The sequence below is a fragment of the Lepisosteus oculatus genome, chromosome 7 (assembly GCF_040954835.1).
Source record: "Lepisosteus oculatus isolate fLepOcu1 chromosome 7, fLepOcu1.hap2, whole genome shotgun sequence".
In the NCBI taxonomy this organism is placed as follows: Eukaryota; Metazoa; Chordata; class Actinopteri; order Semionotiformes; family Lepisosteidae; genus Lepisosteus; species Lepisosteus oculatus.
The window spans coordinates 49194597-49216388 of NC_090702.1; the positions used below are offsets into that span (position 1 = coordinate 49194597).

At 42.5% G+C, this 21792-nt stretch overlaps 1 protein-coding gene across 3 annotated transcripts in view; it reads right to left on the reverse strand.

Moving 5' to 3' along the window:
- Positions 1 to 21792, reverse strand: part of LOC102688582 (dynein axonemal heavy chain 3-like) — a 238715-nt gene that overhangs the window by 119574 nt on the left and 97349 nt on the right. For all 3 annotated transcript variants that reach the window (XM_069192669.1, XM_069192670.1, XM_069192671.1), the window contains 5 exons: positions 19498 to 19636; positions 14040 to 14144; positions 13347 to 13477; positions 11701 to 11899; positions 11016 to 11219 (listed from right to left, as the gene is read on the reverse strand). In XM_069192669.1, coding sequence (XP_069048770.1) covers positions 11016 to 11219; positions 11701 to 11899; positions 13347 to 13477; positions 14040 to 14144; positions 19498 to 19636 — 778 coding nt within the window. The remainder of the gene's footprint in view (positions 1 to 11015; positions 11220 to 11700; positions 11900 to 13346; positions 13478 to 14039; positions 14145 to 19497; positions 19637 to 21792) is intronic.

The following is a 21792-nucleotide window of genomic DNA, read 5'->3' on the forward strand; positions in this document are numbered from 1 at the left end:
CAACAATGGCACTTTCACAGCACCACACTGAGCTTCTGTCTAATATGGCAAAGAGGAAAAAATGGAGAATATTCTGTAAATAAGCAGCTTTCAACATTCCCTTTCTTTTCATTTCCTAATGGTTTCATATCCTACATGTTTGTGCACTGTTGGTACGTTAAGAGAGTGCTTTCTACCTTGGCCTGAGAATCACTCAATGGAAAACATCAATACATCGATAGATCACTAAAGTCAGAGTGTCCTTTAAGTTCTTAATGGCTTTATGTTCTCTCCGTGCTCTGTGCTGTTTTCTCTTAGGATATAATTGGGTAAGCTGAGCGATGAAATGCAGGTCCTTTAGTTGTTTAGAATCAAGAAATTGTCTTCATCACGTAATCACCCTTCATCTCAACAGACACAACCAATTTGTCCTTCAGACTACCAATTTCCTGATAGAACTCTTCTGACTGCTCCTTTAACAACACATCAGCTGCTGATTTCAAGTACCATCCTGAAACTGTGTATTACATGGCACAAGCTACAGCAGTTTCAGAACATTTGTTTGTAATGCTGGCCTATGTTCTGGGTTGAAGAACAGGCAATCAGAGTGCTGAAATCCACGGTGGTGAACCAGGAGCACTGTGCCATCATGCACCAACAGAAAACAATGTTTCAAGCTGCCTTCCCATTTTACATGGAGTCAAGCCAGCAAGTAAGCATACTGTAGCTTTGTCCACTGTTCTAGTCTTGTGTGATGCAATTGATCACTATTACCCAATATCTGTCTTACATCACAGTCTTGCTTAAATGAAGCATACAGTAGCATGCAGCAGAACTTTTTCAGGGAGTGAAGGTGCCTGATGATTCTACTGCATTGATTCAGCCTTGGTATCATGATCCAGAGACCAAGAGGTGGATATGAGCAGAATTCATATGGCACCACCAGTTAAGCAGTGGTACAGACTCCTAGATTAGTGCCAAAGACCTCCAAAAACTCCAAGACTGTCCCAGCTTAAGGTTTGGGGTGCCTTTATGGGAGCAATGTTTGAGATGTCAAGATATTCATGGTTCATGGTACCCTGCATCAAGTGCCATTCGAAATAAAGGTCCACTCAGACTTCAGATTTCAGCTGTGTTGCTTTGACTTGTAATTTTGTTTGGATGGGTTGGGACAAGTAGTACATAATTTATACTTATTGTACAATGCATTAGGAAGCCCAATTCAAATGAATACATTTTTAAATAGCAGACCACTGCATGGTTGACTTGAAGAACATGAGACAAATGTCTACCAACTTCCTCAGCCAGAGCAAACCCCAGATTGCAGTCCTATTTAAAACTAGCCCACTGCCCACAACCACTACCCTCAAAACAATCTAAACTAATGGCTGGTCAACCCGAGGGAGGAAAGGAACGGCAATGAGCTGAAAACGTTCCAGTACTTTTTGAAATACATGCATCTGTGTGCACTGTTCTCCTTGCTTGATAAGCTCCCCAGACCTTAGCAGTAGTTCCTTATATTTTGGCCAGTGAATGTTAGATCAAGCAACAGAGAGATTGCTAGCATTTCTGTAATGTTGTTTTGTATTTCAATGGAATTTGAGCTGCTGTAATTCCTTAATTAAATTTAAGAGAGAGCCCACGATTTTAGTCAATTGTTCTCAAGCTTTACTTTAACGACCTTTTCACACTGATGTCTAGGGAAAAAAGCATCCAATTAAGATTTTAACAACGTAATTGTGCCTGTTTTTAGCGAGATCCTTCACAGTATTTTACTTCCCCCTACTCTAGGTTCATGGATTACAAGATTTAGGACATCCCTCCTTTTACTGTTAATAGGCATAATGGCCGCTAGTGTCAAGGTTAAGGTCAAGAGACCTGACCTAAAACCAAAAGCTTAAACTCTAAGAATAATTGAGACACTTGCAGGGAACCAAAATGACTGGGAAAAGTGTCTCACTTATAAGTGAGTTTATAAACTAGTGCTTATGAGCATTTTCTGATGCTTTAAGCTTCCGTTGACGGCTGATTCACGTGTTAACACCCTTTAGAGGCAGAGCTGGAGTCTGCTCCCTGTGAAATGACCATGGGTGCCGGACAATTAAAGCTAGGACCACCCTACCAGTGGTTACTGCAGTCATGGCTCTTAGAGCCTCTCAGACCACATTTCACCAAATTAACAACCGAATTCCGTGACTCTAACAAATATCATTGTCCCACATCATTACCATTAACTAACGTGACAGAAATACAGCCGTTGCCACCATGTAACATGAACCTGTCACATCCTAGATGCTAAGCAAGGCTGGATGTGGTCTGTACTGTGATGGCGAAGGCCTCTAAGGAAAACCAGGTTACTGTTGCAAGTGGTGTTGGTGGACCAGTAGTTGGTGCTCTTCCCTCAGGACCATAATTAAGCCGGTGCCCCATAATGGTGACTACGGACATTCTGCTGCAAGAACTGGATCCTTTGGATGCTACGCTAAATCAAGCTCCTGACTTCTTGGTCATTAATGATCCCATGGTACTGTTCATAAGAGCAGGTCAGATAATCTTAGTTAAATTTAATCTTGGGCTTCCACAACTTCACCTACCTTAATACGCTGTTAATAAAATTCCTACTCCACCTGATCTGCTGGTGCAGAATGCTGTGTGTGACCCAGGTAGGGTTGCTCTTCTGTGGGGGATGGAGTGGATCATCCCCTTTATGCAGTGTACAGTAAATTCAAAACCTTAATACATTTATAAGCACTAAACCCTCAGCTTTCACCTATATGACTTAAAAAAACTAAAAAATATAGTCTAATCTACTTAAGCATTGTTTAAGAGCACACCTTAAACACACAGTATGTTCTGTGAGATAAAAACATTTAAACTTTTCAGGTTTATGTCATTTAAGTGTATGTGTGTCCTCTTTTAAGATATTTGTATTGCTAGACAAGATTGGGATGTCATTCACAGGCTCACATCCAATGTAAAATAAGAGAATGGTAGTGTTAAAGGTAGCGTAAGTGTGCAAGATAAAGCGTATTTCAGTGAGACTGAAGGCTGTACTGAAAGCTGTGAAACAAAGATACTGTGAAAAAACTAACAAGTGCTTTTTTACATTACAAGGGTGCATTGAAGCTAAAATAATGTGCTGAATAGAGCACAGTGTTTGCTGAAGGTTATGATGAAAATATTTTCATTCACTTTTTCACTAGGCTGAGTTCATATGAGCTGTGCTGTGATACAGCTCATATATAAATGTGTCTCTATGTAATTCCTGTAGATGAAGATGTGGCAGTATGGTCCAAGATTCTAAAACTCTGCAATTTAGAAAAATGTATAAATTATTGGGAGCCATTTTACAGATGGAAACTAAGAAGGCTGTTTTAAAAACTAAACTTTTTCTTTCATGTTTGTGGGAGATTGAAAAGGCGACTCAGCTGACATTATCACTGCCTCCGATAAAAGACTGGATTAGATCCTCAGATCAATTAGCTACTATCAAAAGGAATTAAACAGGCAGAATGGCCTTCTCTTTCTTATATTTCAACATTGATTTGTTTGAACAGACAAAAATGTTGTAGCAAATTGTTTCATTTTGAATAAGTATGAGACTAAAGTACTGTTACTCTTGTGTGGAAAACTACCGCATTGAATTTACAAGTATGCGAAGCTGATTTATCAACAAACGGCATTTCGAGCAACTTAGAAGCCCCATCCAGGCATCTAGTATTTTACAGAGTAGTGGTGTTGCCCTGGCGTCCTGGCCAAATTTCCCCCTGGCCTTGATGTGTGGGGCACGTTCTGGCGCACTTTGGCTGCCGTCACATCATCCAGGTGGGGCTGCACATTGGTGGTTGTGGAGGGGATCCCCCATTACCTGTAAAGAGCTTTGAGTGGAGTGTCAAGAAAAGCGCTATATCATTGTAAGGAACGGTTCTTGTTCTACAAAAAGATCATTTTCTGTTCAGGGCTGCAAAGATATTAGTGTGTCTACAGACTGCAGAGAAGAAAAGTGAAACACAGTTTCATAGCTCCCAGACTTTCAAACGATGCCCTATTAATGTGGTAGAAGAATAGGGAGAGGTATTTTGAAAGCGGGTATCTTCTGCAATGTTGTTCACATTATGGACAACAGGCATTCCTTTTCAGCGGGGCTCCTCTCTGCCTGAGATGAGCAGCGCGGCCACAGCACGCATGATGGAGAGACGAGCTCTTACCCGACAATAACGAGTCGTGGGCTGTAGGGAGAGAAAGGCCCTCCCTCAGGACCCGGCGAGGGATTTCAATTTCATTTTCCAAATCGCCAGAGAAGCCTGTGTTTGAAGACGGATAATTATAGACGACTCCATTAAACACAGCCCTTCCCTTGCAGCAGAAGGGCATAGTCACAGTTCAGATTATGTTTCTCCAGGTATTAAGCACTGTTTCCTTCACAAACATGAGTCCTGACTCCGATTCTAATTTGGTGCCTTTTCAAAGAACTGTAAACACCTAAATAAAAATCCTATTACACACCACATAAATCTACCGCTTGAGGAAGGCATTGTAGAGCCTGGTGTCCTGTATGTCCACAGAGCAGGCACATCTTCAAATTGACAAAGCCAGGGGAGAGATAAACAGATCGATCTAAAGAAATGCCATTTATTTTTAAACAGCCGAAGAAGGTATTTAGACTGAAAAGCCCTGAAACTAAAGATCCTTTTTGTCTAGTATTTTAATCCTAGTCATTTGTACATGTCAGTTCTATGTATCACAGGCATTTATTGCTCTTACCTCCTACACTAGCCTGGGTATTCCTTTTAATCAATCAATCAATCTATCAATCAATCAAGTTTATACTGATGGATAGGCAATTTATTTATTGAAGGGGATTCGTAATTTTTTTATTCAGTTTTGTAAAAATGTGATATGAGAAATGTGGATTGTGAAATATAATGTGAAATTGAAGTAATTTAGTAGGATATTAAGGTTATTTTGAAACCTAAACAAGTTGATTTGTCAAGTTAGAACCTGAACTGGATGTCTCTTTTTGTGCATACTTATTAGTTCAGAGATCATTAAGATAGAGACTGAAAATAACTCAACTTCTCTGCAATTAATGTAACCACAATGGCTGAAAATCTACTAAAGGACATGTAGATGTACATGAAAACTAAAATTCAAAAACTAATCACAAGGTACCCCAAGGTGCATTCGAAATGCATTTTTTGTGAGCAGCATCTTGATTGAAAACTGATATTTTTAGATTTTTGAAAGCCTACCATAAATATATTACCTAGAAAAAAACCCCACTGAGACAAATCAGCTTCTCATATTGTGTTAGGCCAAACGATTTCACTTTGGGGAATTGGTATGGCAATATATCAGAGCCAAATAAATCCATTAAAATGAGTTCAGCACAGAGATTATCAAGCAGACAAATTCAATAAGGAGAGAACGAGCGAGAGAATACAATACACAGACACAGATTCTGATCTCAGAGGCTGGGAGGCTCAATACAGACAAACATCTCTGCACTCTGGACTCTAAAACCCTTTTCCAATTAATTATGGGGAGCACAGCTCTGGGATCTCATTGCCACCACATTTCCACGTGTTCAATTATCAGGTCTTAAAAAGCCAACAAACTTTATCCACAGAACTCTGGGGAATAGAGGAGTCCAATAATTGAACACATCACAATCATTACAGCAGAATTAAGAGTCCAGAAATTGAATAACAGCAGCTCAGTGCAAGGGAGCATCGAGGCAAAAAAAGTTCAGCAGAGGCTGTAGTGTCCAGCACTGTAAAATCCATTCAACACAATGGACAGTTCAGCAGAGACGTCATTTGTATCTTCGGTAATTTATCTGTTCAGAAACACTGCCATGAACTGAAGTTATAAAAATAATAAAGAAAATAATACATTGTACTGATTCTAACCAGCAACACACAATCAGCCATCTTGGTATCTCAAACTAATGTTGTCAGACGAAGCACACTGATATGAACACGTTCTCTACAGTCTGTACAATACAACTACACCCAGTACTGAGTCCCATAAGACATTATAGAATTGAATGTTATACCAACCCACACGAAACTAAACATAAAAAGCTGCCTACAGTACATTAATTTAGGAAAATTACGGAATTAAATAAGGTTATACTTAAGTCTTAGAATTAACATTTCTTCTTAAAGATCAAAAATTATTTACAGTCCCTGCCATTTTCATAGACCCGACATTTTATGAATTTATCAAATGGCTGTCTTTTATCTGATTTTGAAAGCCTTTTGCAATGCTTTTTCCGGGCTTTATCAAATACCCTGCATTTTCTACCAAGGGCAGATGGGCCAGGCTTCATTGACCATGACTGGAAAAAGCCGAGAATGTGCATAGTGTCGCATTGCTGTTTCAAAACATGTGCTCAGTGAAGATGGTGGCGGCGGTACAAAAAAGTATCCCAGAAATCCTTTCTCCCCAGGGGAATCGGCAGAATAGTCAACTCCAAAGGGAACAAACTGTCCAAATCATAAGAAAGTTACTGCAACGCACACTATTTACATCGCAAGGGGTTTACTCAAAACTTCACTTAGTCACATTCCAGATGTGTAGGTAATAGGAAACTACACAAGGTCCTGAAAGATGCAGGTATTGATCAATGTGCTTGACTGAATGTGAATCTAATCTATTTTTCCCTCAAGGAGCCAATTTGAACTTTCAAATTGCGAAGAGAGTCTCTGGGGGAATCTGTTGACTATGGAGCCTGAACACTTTTTAAGAACTGAGCTTGTAACAAACAGTGACTGATGGTATCAGCCTGCTGTCTTGTGGTGGCCTTGTGTGTCCCTGGCCACTTCTAATTCTACCCCTCCATTACGCAAACCCCTCTTGACTCTTGCTGAATGCAGTTCGGCAAGAGCCTCATGCTCCAGGTGCACTGAACAGGGTTTCACAGATAACGTGTTGCAAGTTCACAGAACTTCCACATTTTGATAAGAAACCCTGACACTTACAGGGCTTGGGTAAAGAAGTGTCAGGACTCTATAACGAGATATAAAATTCCCATGGAGTGATGCTCAAAGGACCCCAAACTGTGCAATTGCACTACCCCATTATCTGATCTGGTCAGGTCTCACAATATAGGCTGAGGTTGGTCTAACAATTGTTGGCCGGGTAGATCTTTAAAAAAAAAAGTCACCTCCTGCAAAGTACAAAAAGAATATTAGCAGACCAACTGTTTGCATTCTTCCTTTTAGAAGGAAAAATCCAAACTTGCGCTTCAAAATGGTGACAGTGAGCACTGTCCCGTTGGCTGTGCTGTTCTTGCTTAGGGGTTTGTGGAAGTAGAGAGTTAGGTATACAAATGCTCCATGTTCAGCTCCAACATATAATGAATCTGCAGGACTCTCATCTTCATTTCCACAGCATTAATGTGTACCAACGCACAGCCGTGTCGTCTGACCAATGGAGGACAGGACCGGGGCCCCGTTGGGCAATTGGTTTTGTGATCGAAGGTCGCACTGTGGGTGCCTGAGCGGATTCTACTCGATGGCCAAATAAAGGTCTTCATTTTCTACTGCCATCCATGCAGCCCTAGACAGAAATCTCCCTAACGCGCAAAGAGATGCATCGCTAATACTGCTGCGGTAAACTGCAACAGACGCATTAAGTGGAAGAGTCTCCCAAGTATTGTGCTTAATGAGCAGACACCTCGTTTTCATTACTCCTGTCAACCGCAGGGGCAAGATCCCGCTGCCTGTCAGAGGCTGCAGACGGACTCCTTCATCTCTCTATTAGCTCTGTTTGTTTTCTCTCTCATTTTCAGCGGGCACGGCGAGATGGAACCACGGTTCCCTGTCCCCTCCCCTCTTTCCCCTCCGCATCGCGGAGCCGTCTTTCCTCAGCCTCTCATAAAATCGCAATCCATCTCCATTACGGCCCAGAAAATGGTATTTGTCACTTTGCGGGGAAGAAATAATCAATATGTCTTCTGGGGGCAGCGAGCGCATTAAACGTGGCAAATTGATGTCTCTCGCCCAAATGCGCCTTGCCAGCAGATTGCTTTCCACCTAATGGCGAAAAGCTCGCTCTGTCTATGAAGGGGGGGGGGGGGGAGGGGGCTGGTAGGGTGGGAGGACATGCTGGGGAGGGGGGTCTCAGAGGATCCCTGCTCTGGTTTCATCTTCCATCTTCTCTGTGCAGTCAGCCATCGCCAAATTACACCACTGTCTGAGATGCCTCTCTCACACCTCGCCGGGGCTGGCCTGCTGCACACAGCTCGGAGATTAAGGCGCCGGCGCAGATATTGAAAGCAGCGTGCAATTCATGAACAAATTCAAGTTTGGAAAGTGTCTCTGGCGCTCAGTTTAAAGTTTATTTAATGCTAACCACAGAACCCCCCCCCCCCTCCCCGGTCCCAATGTAAAAATCTGTTTCAGCATATTGACGGGATTTTTAATAACAACTACATTTTTCAGCCATCGGAAGCATACTGTCTTCCTCGCTGGGGATGAAGAAGTCAGGTTTACTCCTAAACTCAGCCCCTTACCTTAAATCTCCAGAGCTGCTCTAGGGACTCTTCCAGTAGCCCTGTGCCATGCTTGCTGTGGTCTGTTTCAAAAGGGGCTGTGTTTCACTGCACAGGTTTACACTAGGCGTGGCCTCATCACTGATTAACCGCTAATTAAAGGCATTGTATGATCACAGTATTCTGTTATTGTCGCCACAGCCATTAAATATTAAATTAACCCTCCTGGAACTATAGGCAACTCTTAAACTCTATAGAGATTTCAATTAATCTAATTTCAATGCCCGCTACTGATGATCAGCTTTGTTTTTCTCATATGTTTTTCCTCAACATAATGATTAAAGCTGATCACTCCGCTGGCTCCTGTAAGATCAGTGTGTCACACCCTTTAGCCGACTTAGGGAGGACCTAGACATCTCGAGCCATGTAGCAGCTCTTACCCTCCAGCACAGGATCCGTCTCTGTGAGACAGAAGTAACTTAAGTCCTAGATGGACTTTTTCACCTCAGACGACAAAGAAAACTCCATCAATTCCGTTAATGGAATATAATATGCATGCAAATACAGCGTTTTAACTCCGCATGTAAACACCGAGATGGGCTCTGACCTCTGGTATCAACACGCTGATTAAAATTTCAGAGGGCCCAAACCTGCCATCTCACTGAGCCTGACTGCGAACGAGGCTTGGCTGGGATTGAGGATCGTGAGCTGGAATGTTATTTTTGACAATTGCTTCTACATCAATCTCTCCGGCACCAAGGCTATTACTGCTGTGAATGTGTTTTTTTTTTTTCGCCCAGCACACGCTGAAACCTCCACTATCGAGATACTGGCTGACACTGCAGCCGCACTGAAATATTCATGTTTTCTCAACAGGGGAGACGGGGCTTGTCAATCAACGCCTACGAACATTGTCTAGACCTCCTGTCTCTCTTGTGACACCTTGCTTAAGCCCACATGCACTGCTTCGGGTCCTGTGCTCAGTCTTTACAAAGAACAACACACAGAGGCGATACAGCAGCAGTGTGGAGCAGCAGTCAGGGTTCGGGACTTGTAACCGCTGGGTTACGGGTTCAAATCCAGGTGCGCCACTGCTGTCGAACTACTGGTTAAGGTACTTCAACTGAACTGCTCCACTCAAATACCCAGCTGCACACGTGAGGGCAAATGTACAATGTTTTTGGATAAAATAATGATTCAAATAAATTAGTATAGAAAAGATTATTAGTAAACTGGGCAAAATAATCAAATGATTCTGATTGGTTGTCTGCTATAATATTAATAAATCCTGCTACTTTCCTTTTTTAAATGAAGAGGTTTTGGAGGGCTAGGACTGCTTAAGTCCTAGCCCTCCAAAACCTATTTATTTTTTTAAAAATGTAACAGACAATCTCTCTGACTGCCAGACACTGAGTGCAAATGCGCAGCTCTTCCCTGCGTTCCATGTTGTACTGTATATGTGAGCTGCTTTGAAAATTGCATGCCCCCTTCTTGACACCGACTCTACTTTCTGAACATGTGATGTGATCATCTGTCAACACTGCTCCTCAACTTCTGACTATTACCATCCGGACAAATGTCACCTCACTCCAGACTAATGCAGACCAACTAATTTTGATCCTTAAGCTTTGTCCAAGAACCTCAAACCAGGACCTTGGTTACAAGCAAATCCTCTCTTTTTCATACGAACATTATGAAAGAAAATACTTTAGTAATATACAGTAGTATACATATTATACTGTATTAAAAAACTGCTGTGTTGTGAGCATCTCCTTGGCAGTGGTGCTGTGAAAAAGTCTAAATGTTGCAAAAGCATCTTAAACATTTTTAAGGTAACAGTCAATTTTGACAAGCATGTGTTTTGTATTCCAAAAACAGCCTTTTAGCTTTATGGATGTGGAGAGTAAAAGGAATTTTATTGATGATGTGGAACACTTGACAATGAGTCAATTAGATCTTAACAAGTTAATTGGGTCAAATAATTAGTTCATTAGATAATTAGGTAATTATGCCCATTACATGGATTAGCTACTACAAACACTTCACACTTGCTTCCTAAGCACCACAACATCAGAATGGCCACTGGTGAGATGAGACCATCCTGTTCAGTTTCTACATAGTCCCACAGAACTGCCCGTACTGGCTACACTGGAAAAAAAACCCTTCAAGAGTGAAATCCCCTGAAATCCCCCAAGGGGCAGCCAAACTAAGCTGTATTACAGTACAAGTTGATATAACAGTACAAAACAGCAGTGGGTTCTCCGAGTACATTGTTGATTCTCATAACATTTCTATAGTAACTCATTTTTGTAGTAGATAATTGTGTGCAAGATTTGTGCTCAGCAATGTGGAAGGATTGACACTGACCATTTGCCAATGTGCCTCCAAGGATTTAGTTTCCTTTATGGGATTTATAGGGACACAAAACACACATTTATTATTTGAAATGATAACCTTCCATGTGTCCTAATACTAAATATTTACTATGACTTTCTTGAACTTGTCAGATCAGACATGGCTCCTGGATCACACTCACCATGAAGACTGTGATGGGCTGGGGCTTGGTGGGCAGAGCCAGGTGGGATAGTGGGTAGCTCTCTATGTATCTATTCCCATGGCTGTAAACATCCAGCCAGGTGGACAGTTCCTCTAGGGATTGCGCCAGCACTTTCCTCAGGAGTCGGGACATCAGAGTTGCCACGCTGCCAAAGAAGTGTGCCATCTTCCTTCTCCTCTGTGCCTGTCCCACACAAAGAGCATGGAGACACAACCACGATTCAAAAGACAACTCACAGATAAAGAGAGGTGCACAAGCACCACCAGAAGCACCCATCATCCATAAGATAACACACAGACAGACATACTGTAGGTGGGCAGACACCATCAGACACCGCCATCATCCACAAGACAACTCACAGACAGACAGAGGTGGGCAGATGCCATCAGACACTCCAGTCAACCACAGGACAACTCACAGACAGACAGAATGGGTGTACACACTCAGAAGACACTCAAGATCTGGTTCCTTATCTTTAAGAACGGCCATTTTATAATCTCTTTTTAGACTGCCAAATGCTTTAGTAATTCACGCATTAAATAAATAGTATCCATTCTTTTATGGCTTTGGGATTGGATCAGCCTTTTAAATGCTAATGCGCATTAATGGAACTTTCTAACACTGATTGATCCTACAAATCTCCACCATGGAACCTACTACCTACTTCGTCTTCCTGGGGCATCCAGGCCTCAATGACATCACGGTTCTCCCTGACGATATGGGCGGAGTCTTGCAGCCAGCTCTCCTGCAGATACCCTGCCCTTCTGCTGGCTGTAGCCCTCATGTGATCAGTTAGCTGACCCAGGGTCAAAGGTGACTCAAGGGTCAAGCTTCTCATATCCAGCAGAGTGAAGTCTGCAAAGCTGAGGACAAAATATAGAAAAAAACCCATCATAAAACCCTTCGAGTAACAAACTGTAGTCGGAAACTGAGTAAATAATCAAAAATAATTTCCCTCTGAGAATGAGGCTGAAGTCGTCAATGGCTAATCTGCACCATGCACACAACCTCATACAAGTAAGCAAAATGAATTGTATCGCTGTGTGTGTTGGACCACACAAAATGAGGCCAAAACAAATGCGGAGTCTGCAGAGTCACTCAAGTAAATTCACCTTCCAGCTTCTTCTTAATTGCATTTCCTGCCTGGGCTTAGCAGGTAGAAGGCACGTTTGGGTTTAGTGTAGTGAGTGTGGTGTTGCACTGGTTACACTGGGCAGCAGCCAGGTTGCTGTCTGTAACACTTCAGGCACCAGCTTTTCCCCATGACAGGGCTCAACATGAGATCCCCCCCCCACACCAGAGCAGAACCATACAAAATCCACTTCCTTCACACTTACAGGAACAAGTGAGAGGAAGCCATTCAGCCTATCTAGCCTGTTTGGTAGTTGCTGTAATAGCTAATTGATCTGAGGATGACCTTGCTTAGATCTAGACCACTGATATAAATTAGGAGAAGCAGTAACTCTAGTACAGATCCCTGAGGTACTCCACCCAACAGATCACCCCAATTTGAACATTTTTAACTAATTTTCTCTCTCCATATGAATGAAGTTCCCTTAATGTCTACCGCCTGCAATTTGAGAATTGATCTTTTACGAGGAATTTCATCAAAAGCCTTCTGAAAATCTAAGACTATACCATAATCTGTAGACTATAAGACAGTATCATACACAAGACTTCAGTGTTCTTTTGCATGTTTGTGATCATTAGTACTGTATATTACTTGTGGACTGTAACCTTGCCAGCTTTTAGCCTGTTCTCATTTGATCTCAGAAGCTAAGCAAGGCAAAGTATTGGAATGGGAGAGCTTTAAGATAAATCAGGGTTCAGCTGTGATGAAGAAGAACCAGTAGGGGGGGCACTTCCTTTGGACCAGAATTTACGTATAAATCAATAACCCTTACACTTATATAGCACCTTTATAGAAATCTGAAGAAATTATTACTGCAGGTGATTTAAATATAGTACAAGAACAGATTGGTTAAATAAAGATGCTTTACAGACTAAAGCCAATTACATTTTCTAAAGTCAATGAAATTCTGTGTCATTTTCCCAGATCCTGGACAGCGAGAGTGATTAAGAGGCCTCTCTAAATTTGCACCCTTGTCAGAGTCTGCATCCAAATGAAGCAAACAGAGCCAGATGTGGCTCACTGTAGATGTGGACAGGGGAAATATCGTAACTTTTGAAATTCAGAACATACTGCAGCTTCACAGCTTATTGGGAACTACACTGGTGAGAATGGAACGACATTCTGCAAAGGCTCCTAGAGCTTCAGACGCTTGGAAAGGAATGCTGTGAGTATCTTACAAGTGGTCGAAGCTGTGGAGGAGCCTGGTCATGACAGGGTGCGTGTTAAACAGCGCCCCCCTCAGGCGAGTCCGGGCACTCTTCACTCGCTCACGCCAGGGGAAGACATCTCGGCCGGCACTGCTGGATGACTGAGAGACAGAGAGCAAGACGCACTTTAAACAACAGCGTTTCCTTCTCCTTAACTATTGTACTTCAACCACGAAAAAAAGTCAGCTCTGTTTTCTCACTTAGATTGATAGTCCCAACAGAAATTCAAATTCCGCCGTCTCTTCCTCTGAGACTGCACCACGCAACGGCAATCACGCACCGCAATTAATCACAAAGCAGCAGGCTGAAACAGCACTGAAAGATGATGCTGTCTACCCTCATCCCGGAGAGCTGCAGTTCTCTAAGTCTTAAAAGTACAGTATCTTCTATCAGGGACGAAAGATCCCTATCAACTAAATAGGGTATCAAAGACCAAATAGTAAAAACTGGTTCGGTTGAGCAGAGGAAAGTTCAGCGGGGGGAGCCGGTGGATTCTGCAGAGTTCCAGACCCACGTCTGGAGACTCTATTACACAATAACACACAAGAGCACATGACAGTTCCATGTGGAGTATTGGCTGGCACACACCTCTACAAGCGTTGTGCTTCTACACAAAGTAGTCTGTGTGCCATCGGCAGGCATTTGAACGATGCTCCTGCCTACCCTGTGCTGCAGAAGGATGCCCAAGCGTTCCTGCTCCTCTGGATCCAGGAGCACGTAGTCCAAGATGGATTTCCTCATGGCCACTGTGTAGACCTCTTCCACCTCCTGGAGCACACACACGACGGCAAACACAATTCACTCTTCCAGGAATGACTGGGGTGCTTGTCTTAAAACATCTTCACACTCACAAAGTATGTTTCTGCACCCTCCTTACTTTCCTGGATGGGAAGAATTTATAGAAAAGCGCTTCCTAACCGTAACAATGCTTCAAACTGTAAGGAAGGAGAACATGGTCCTTTATGCTTCTGCAAATGGGGTTATTTCGACATTTCAATCTGCGTTTCAGTTTCCTTTGCAGAACGTATCCTAGTGTAGGGCTGGTTTTCGGAAATACAAATCTGTTAATTTCTGAAATGTACCTACTGAATCTCCTGTTAAATTTATATGTTTGCAAAGGCCATAATGCAAAGACATATTTCCATATCAAAAGTCCAATCAAATGATTTCAATTTCCTTCTTTTCACTCATTAATTGAAAATGAACAATAATTAACAGAGAGTTGGGACAAATAGTTGTTTTACATTGTGGAAGCACAATTCTGTGGTAATCTCCCTAACATGTGCAGAGTACTGCAAATGCATTCACCCCTGTTGTAACACAGCCTTCACAGGCCCATTAGAAATGTTCTACCAAAGTCACTTGAGACATATTTTAGGAAGATAAGATGTATATGCTCATCTGTGAATGGTACTGAAATACTTCTGCAACTCTGACTAGTGTGTAGTTCTTCTGAATTTTGGAGTGCTGTAATTGCATTCATATTTTATGCCCAGTTCCAGGGTTGTTTCTCAATGTGTGGATGACTAATGCCATTCTGTTCTTTCAATGGGCATTGATGGATGGATTTTTCTAAGTTTGAGCAATGCTTGGCTGTCAAATTTAGTTGCAGGAGACACCATAAAAGCAAATCCCCCGCAAGTATAGTTGCCATGATACGGAATTTGCCCTCATTATTCCAGTGAGGCAATGGATGAATGAGCTTAAACAAGGCAGAGAATCCATCCAAGATGACCCTGCGTACAGACGATCCTTGGATGCCACCAGTTCACAAAACAACTGCTGTTGAGGAAACCAAGGCTGTCAAATCGAGCCTGTGGACTTTGCAAAAAAGACAGCTTTTTCTGTTGAACGCACTGAAGCCACTGTCCATGAATATTAACAGTTTTCTGCCATATGGATTCCCCAAAAGCAGCAGTTCACAAGATCTCCATTCAGCAGTGAACAGTTGCTGGCATTCAGTATTAATCTAGCAGAATGTGGTTTCTGTATACTAACTGGTGATGAGTCTTGGGTTTTACCACTGGGAATCTGAGACCAAGATGTTATCAGTGCAGTAGAAGCACTCAACATCTTCAGTCATGAAGACATTCTGATCCGCTGGATGATCGTGGTGAGCATCTTTAGAAAGGGCCCTACTACTCAAATACAATAGATGGCACACAGAACAGCAATCACTGGCCAATATCATACTAACCTGTTGATCTAGATGCTACAAATTATCTGTGGAAAAAGAAAACGTATTTCTAGTGTTCGGCTGCTGTGTGGTAGTGCATCAGTTCACACAGCTAAGGTCTGAACATTAGAAAAATGCACTCTTCTAATGTAGACTTGTTTCCAAATTCATATTATTTTCTCCCTTCTTAAGGCTATGCAGGATTCCTTGAAGACCTCTTCTGATGAATTGATAAAATGCAGTCAGAAGAGTTCTATTATCAGTGAATTTCTAGCTTGAAGAACAAACAGGCAAAGCACATTTAGATGAAGATTGATAACACTGAGAAGTAAAGCTGATAAATTGTTTTTATCTATTTTCTATATGCAGTATCTTCTGTATATCTGAGTTGCAAAATAGACCACATATTAAAGACTAATATGTCCTCAAGATATCTTTGAAGCCTCAGACATTGACAAGAACATATCTACGATTGGTCTCGAAGATATAAAGTAGGTTAGTACTGTTTTTCTGTCTGAGATTATTTGCTTTGCTCCAAATAAAGAATAGCATATATATTGTTTGCAATATTCATTGCTCAAATTGTATGTGGTAGACCAAACCCCTCTTAACTCAACACTGTCGAGACCTTACAAAATAAAGTTGCAGTAGGAGAGGTGATGATGAGGTGAGATCTACAGCCACCAAGTATCAAAGCTTTTTTAAACAGCTTTCATACTGCCCCGAGGCAGAGTCACTCTTTGAACTGTATGATTACATCCTGCCTCTAGTTAATGTGCTATTCAAATAGTTTGTCATTTCCGTTGTTATTTCAGAAGCCTAGCAAAGAAATGGTATTAGATTTGGAATCAATCGAACAAGTCAAAACTGGGACTGTTTTGGGAATATGAAAGCAGTCACAATGTGGACAAGAAGAAGGAACTCACTGCAGACTAAAAAAACCAAAGAGTTCTCCAGCACTCTTAACACTACCATACTGAACATACTGCTGTGAGAATGCTTAACACAAAAAGTGTCACTCAGCACTCAAACCCTGATATAATGAACACTCACGCAGCCCTGTACTCTAACACTGAGCCACTGAACCCAGAGTAACTCTGCTCTCTAATTCTGATATACTGAACACTCTGAAGCCCTGTACTCTAACACTGAGCCCAGTGTCACTCAGCTCTCTAATTCAAATACTGTATGCTGAACACTCTGCAGCCCCGTATTCGAACACTGAGTCACTGAGTCTAGCGTCAGCAGCTCTGTTAAATACTACTATTGAATACTTCAGCTCTAACTTGTTTCTGTCTTGTTTCTTTTCTGTCTTCTCTGAGACACCCATGGCCACTGTATTCAAGCCCCGAAGCATTACAACCTCTGAGCTAATTACTATAGCCCTTAACCAGTGAGAAACCAAGGCAGGGGACTAGCACAGGCAGGGCAGCTAAATCCCAGCTGAGCGAAACGAGCTTCGGCTTGCATGTTACAAATCCCGACGCCCCAGGGGCAGTGTAATGTATCCCCGGCTCTCTGATCCAGGGACTGAGCTGCAGCAGGGGAGCTGCAGAGCCGGGGATCAGAGCGCGGTGTTATAATGAAGCCAACAGAGAGATGGAGTCAAGAGTGAGAGACTGCATTAACACCCGAGAGGGAGAGAGAGAGAGAGATAATGACAAAAAGAGGGAAAGGAAGAAATGGGTAATAGGCTTGGACTTGGCGGGAAGAGAGGAGAGAGAGCGTGGGAGGAGAGAAGGAGAAAGCAGATTTTGAGGCGAAAAAGGAAGAGTGAAGCTGAGAAGGATGGAGTGAAAGCAGGGAGTGACCCGACAAGGCAGAGGGAAAGAGCCGTGGGAGAGCAGAGGCAGGGGCAACATGGTGGAGCTGTGGTTAGGGCTCTGGAGTCTTAACTCGGAGGTTGTGGGTTCAAGTCCCTGGTGAGACACTGCAGTTGTACCCTTGAGCAAGATACATACTCATACATACAAATGGTTCTTGTAAAATACCCAGGGGTATTAATGGGTACAAATGTAAGTACCTTTGGATAAAATTGGCCGGCTTTAACTTCCCCATTTAGTACAAGGGAAGGAAGAAGAGGGAGAGAAACCAGGGACAACCAGACAAGGTCTGAGACAGTGGTAAGACAACAAAAAGAGAACAGAGAGGGAGGGGAATTTAATTATAATAATTTAGTGCCCAGAATTTTATAGCCTAGATAAAACAGAATAACCGATTCCTGCCACAAGCAATTCTGAACAGTGTGCTGATAACCCCTTCACCTGACAACCCAGATAAAGCTGGTGTGTTGGGTTTCCGATAAGGAAAATAAAACACTTTTACTGTTTTTTACTGCCAGTGAAATAAATCAAACATATATTTTCAGAGTTTCAGATACAAGGAATAGAATTGTCTCACATCCAAAAGAACAAAAAATAGATGCCGCATATGTTGGTCTATAAGTGATGAATCTTGTGTCAAACTTGTCTTCTTGAATCTTGTGCTCCTGGAGTGAAGGAACAGTACAGAGGGAGGTTCATCTAAAAATTTCCAGGGTTTCTGTCTCTTTATGTTTTTCCTTTTTAGTCAGTTACCTTGAAATCTTAGGAAGACAACATTTTGTCATCCCTTCACAATAGAAGTGGTTTACGATGCACATTTTCACAAAGGGCTTTATGAGACTGATTCTGCAGTGTCTGAGAGGATTGATGTAGTGATGTCTCTTTCTGGGACTTCCCTCTTCAAGACCACCCTGTCAAGATGTGGGCCTTTTTGTCACAACAGAACAAACCTGCTGTTTGTGTGAGCTGTGCAGCTTGGGTGCTGTGGTTTCAGACTGCATTTAGTACTCCGGGTCTGACTGTATACTCTACACTTCTCAATGAATGTGATAGGCCCTTTACACAAAGTGATTGTATGGTAAATCATAGGAAACCGGCCACTACCAGTGTTATCTTAATTTAACAGTTATGTCTGGCTTGTTCCACACTCCCATTACCCAGAGGGCTGTGGGAAAATGGAAGAAGTTATGAGGCCATGTGGATGAAGATGCAACCACTGCCTTCAAGACACAGGCAGATGAGAGCTTTGGATCGATGTTACTAACTACCATGTCAGCCAGGTGGGCTGAATGCCCAACTTTCACTTGCAACTTTTCATATGTTGTTGTGTCCATACGTTCTTTGGTGCCAAGGACATAGAAAATGAGAATTGAGATTTGAAAGAGTGCCGTGGGCACTGAGGGAATCTGTAGTAAAACTGGACAAAAAATGGAAAAGGAAAGCACAGTGAGAATCAGATATTTGAAGTCAGTGCAATATTTCAGTGTACTTGTGGTGGTCTTTAACACTTTTCTGTACTGAAGCACAGGAGGAAGTTTTAGCATATACAGTATATATGCGCACGATGCTAGTATTCCAACCACTTCTTCATTTACTGTACTGATGAAAACAAATTACAGACTGAATCACCTTGCAATTATCATGTTTTCTGACCTTATTTATATTGTTAAAAAAGGAAGCTTACCTATTAATGAACACATTTTGAGAAAAAGATAGTTCATGTACTGTAACTTCGGAAAGCTCCTTCAAGTGATATAAAGACATGCAAGTTAACCTGCACATCTTGGCAGGACTGTGCAAGTTAACCGACTGATTCATCGATTTTGTCACTCACTGACGTGTTTAAGAACAAGGATAACAGAGATTCCTGGGCTCATCCATTGGATACTGTCTGTTGAGGTCAGGGCTGGTGAAATAGTGTCTTGATTACAGTTCGGGAGCAGAAATGCTTCCATGGATTAAAGAATTGTCAAGCAACCTCTCACTTTCTTGCAGATTTTACTAAGCCCCACGTCCCTCTACTGACTCGTGGTCTTTGAAAGGAAAGGCAGTTAGTATAAGAAGTGAAAGAAACCCATGGGGGAAGTGGGGAACAATCGTGCTGAGATATCAGATGCTCTACCTGTTTCAGCTCCTGGAGGGCTGGGCTGTGTCTGTGCCTCAGATACCTGGGGACTCTGGAGCAGATCCTGGACACCCATTCCCTGCTGAGGGGCTGGATCTCCCCCGGGGAAAAGCAGCTAGTGATCAGCTCCCAGTACCTGCACAGAGCACAGGGGAGCAAGACATCAGTCTTATTTCACCCAGTAACGGTAATGTCCAACATGCAGCATGTAGTTTTGAAAACAAGTGATTAATTGAAAAGGGACAGATCTGCCAATTCAAGCACACTGTACCAAAAACATCAACTGGCTGATTTCTGGAGTATTTCGCTCCAGGGCTTACATTCGCTCCAGATTTCACAGAAGCCATTTTGAAATCGCACAACGCTTGAGGTAGGCAAAGAAGGGAGAAAGAGAAATAAAATGTTTGAATCGGTGACACATTGTTTGGCGGTTTTCATTCTTATTTAAATGTGGAAGTAATCAAACATTGTTTGAACCACAAACAAACGGGCCTAGAAAGCAAGACAAACATAAAATCGTGTCTGGGAGGTTCTCTGGAGGGAGCTGTAGTAGAGCAGCTTAAGCCTGATTCCATGCTGAGAAGTCAGAATAAAAAAAAACACAGTGCCAGCTCTGAGAGACCAGTTCAGAGCCACTTCTTCACCTCCACTGCTGATATGTTGCACTTCTTCTTCTTTCTTCTTACTTTACCTTTCAGCGTGGAATTAACCTCAGCTTGATCCACGGAGTCTTTGCTGCTACAAGAACGAACTCTTTCGTGGGCATTAAAGGCGCAGCCATCTCAAACGCCACGGCATTCTAATTCAATTTCTGCAGGTCAGCCGACAGAAGAGCGGCTCTCCCAAACAGGACTGCGTACCTCCATTCACCTACTGGGGCCGCATGTTGCTCTGAGGAAGGTAGGAGATGGGAAAAAGGTGTGTGAGCATGTCCTTTCTTTAAAAAAGGGATGCGTTAGGCTGGAACCTGCCGTCATTATAACAATCCAGACTCAGTGCAGGCCTGATTACCTACAAGCTCCAAATGAACTATCTGCTTTTTTCTTGAAACCTTCCTGAGAGAAAGAATTATAATGAAAAAAAAGCAGAACATATCATCTCTCTGCCGTCCGTCGACGTGCGCGGTCCTGACAGTGAAATGTCTTTCCTCAGCCAGAGGACACAGTCTCCCCAGCAGACAGCGCGCGGCTCGTATTTCACCTCGGCCCTGCTGACTCGCGCCGCGCGCTGCATGTTAAACAGCAGCTCCAGGCTACAGGAGTGTTGCGGCTCCGCGGAGGGTCAGCGAGCGAGAGGAGTCGACAGTGAGGAGCGGCACAGACGAGACAGCCGTGTGTGCCAAAGGGACCTGTTCTGATTAAAGCGCCCCTCTCCTGCCTCACCCCCCCCCCCTTCTTAGAATTCCTCATGTTTTGGACATACTGGCACAAAATGGCCGCCCCTCACCACACCAACGGGCTCTCTGAAATCAAGTTGCCGTAATTCTTCAGCTTGTTTTCCTGATTTTGAATGTGAAAAAAAAAATAATTACACTTTTAATTAAAATAGAATGATTTTAATACGGCAATAATGATTTCAAAATTGGAAATGCAGACCTAAAGCAAAGGAGATCAGATGACTGGAGTTCCAGAGGCACAAGCATTCAACTATGAATTTCTCATTTGAGCTGGAACACCGTGGACTCGGCTTTCCAAAATTTGATTTTCTCTCTGCTGTGGCATAAATGAAATACAACCAGAATGTTTCTAGTGCAAAATGTGCTCCGCTCTTACTAACTCCGAAATAATGCGCATGAATTTCATAAAACCAGGTGTAATTGGCACAAAAATCCTATTCTATGTTCACATTATCTGCAACTTTGAATTTACTAAGAATTTCTTTTTAAAAAGGTTCAGAACACAGCTTTGGTCTTGAGCAAACACTTCCTTGTCCACACACTGCACACCACACATTCGACAAGTCCACCTGTCAAGCAATGGAGGATTCAAAGAGCTGCCCATGAAGGGACATCTGCATGTCTGCTTTCTTTTAATACTGGTTGAAGGATGAACAACAGACTCAAAGGGTCTGTTAGCAAAAACACACTTAGTCATGTTCTTTGTTTCTGGATTCACATGAAAAGGGGATTACGAAAAATGAGGATGTTCGGCCCATCCTCTTTCTTCGGACTCTGGTTGACCCGGAGATCTTAGTCAGTCACCTCTTGAAAGAAGTCAGGGCTTTCAAAATAGTTGGGTAGCTTGTTCCACACTCCCACAATCATTTTTGTAAAGAGGTGTCTCCTGTTCTCAG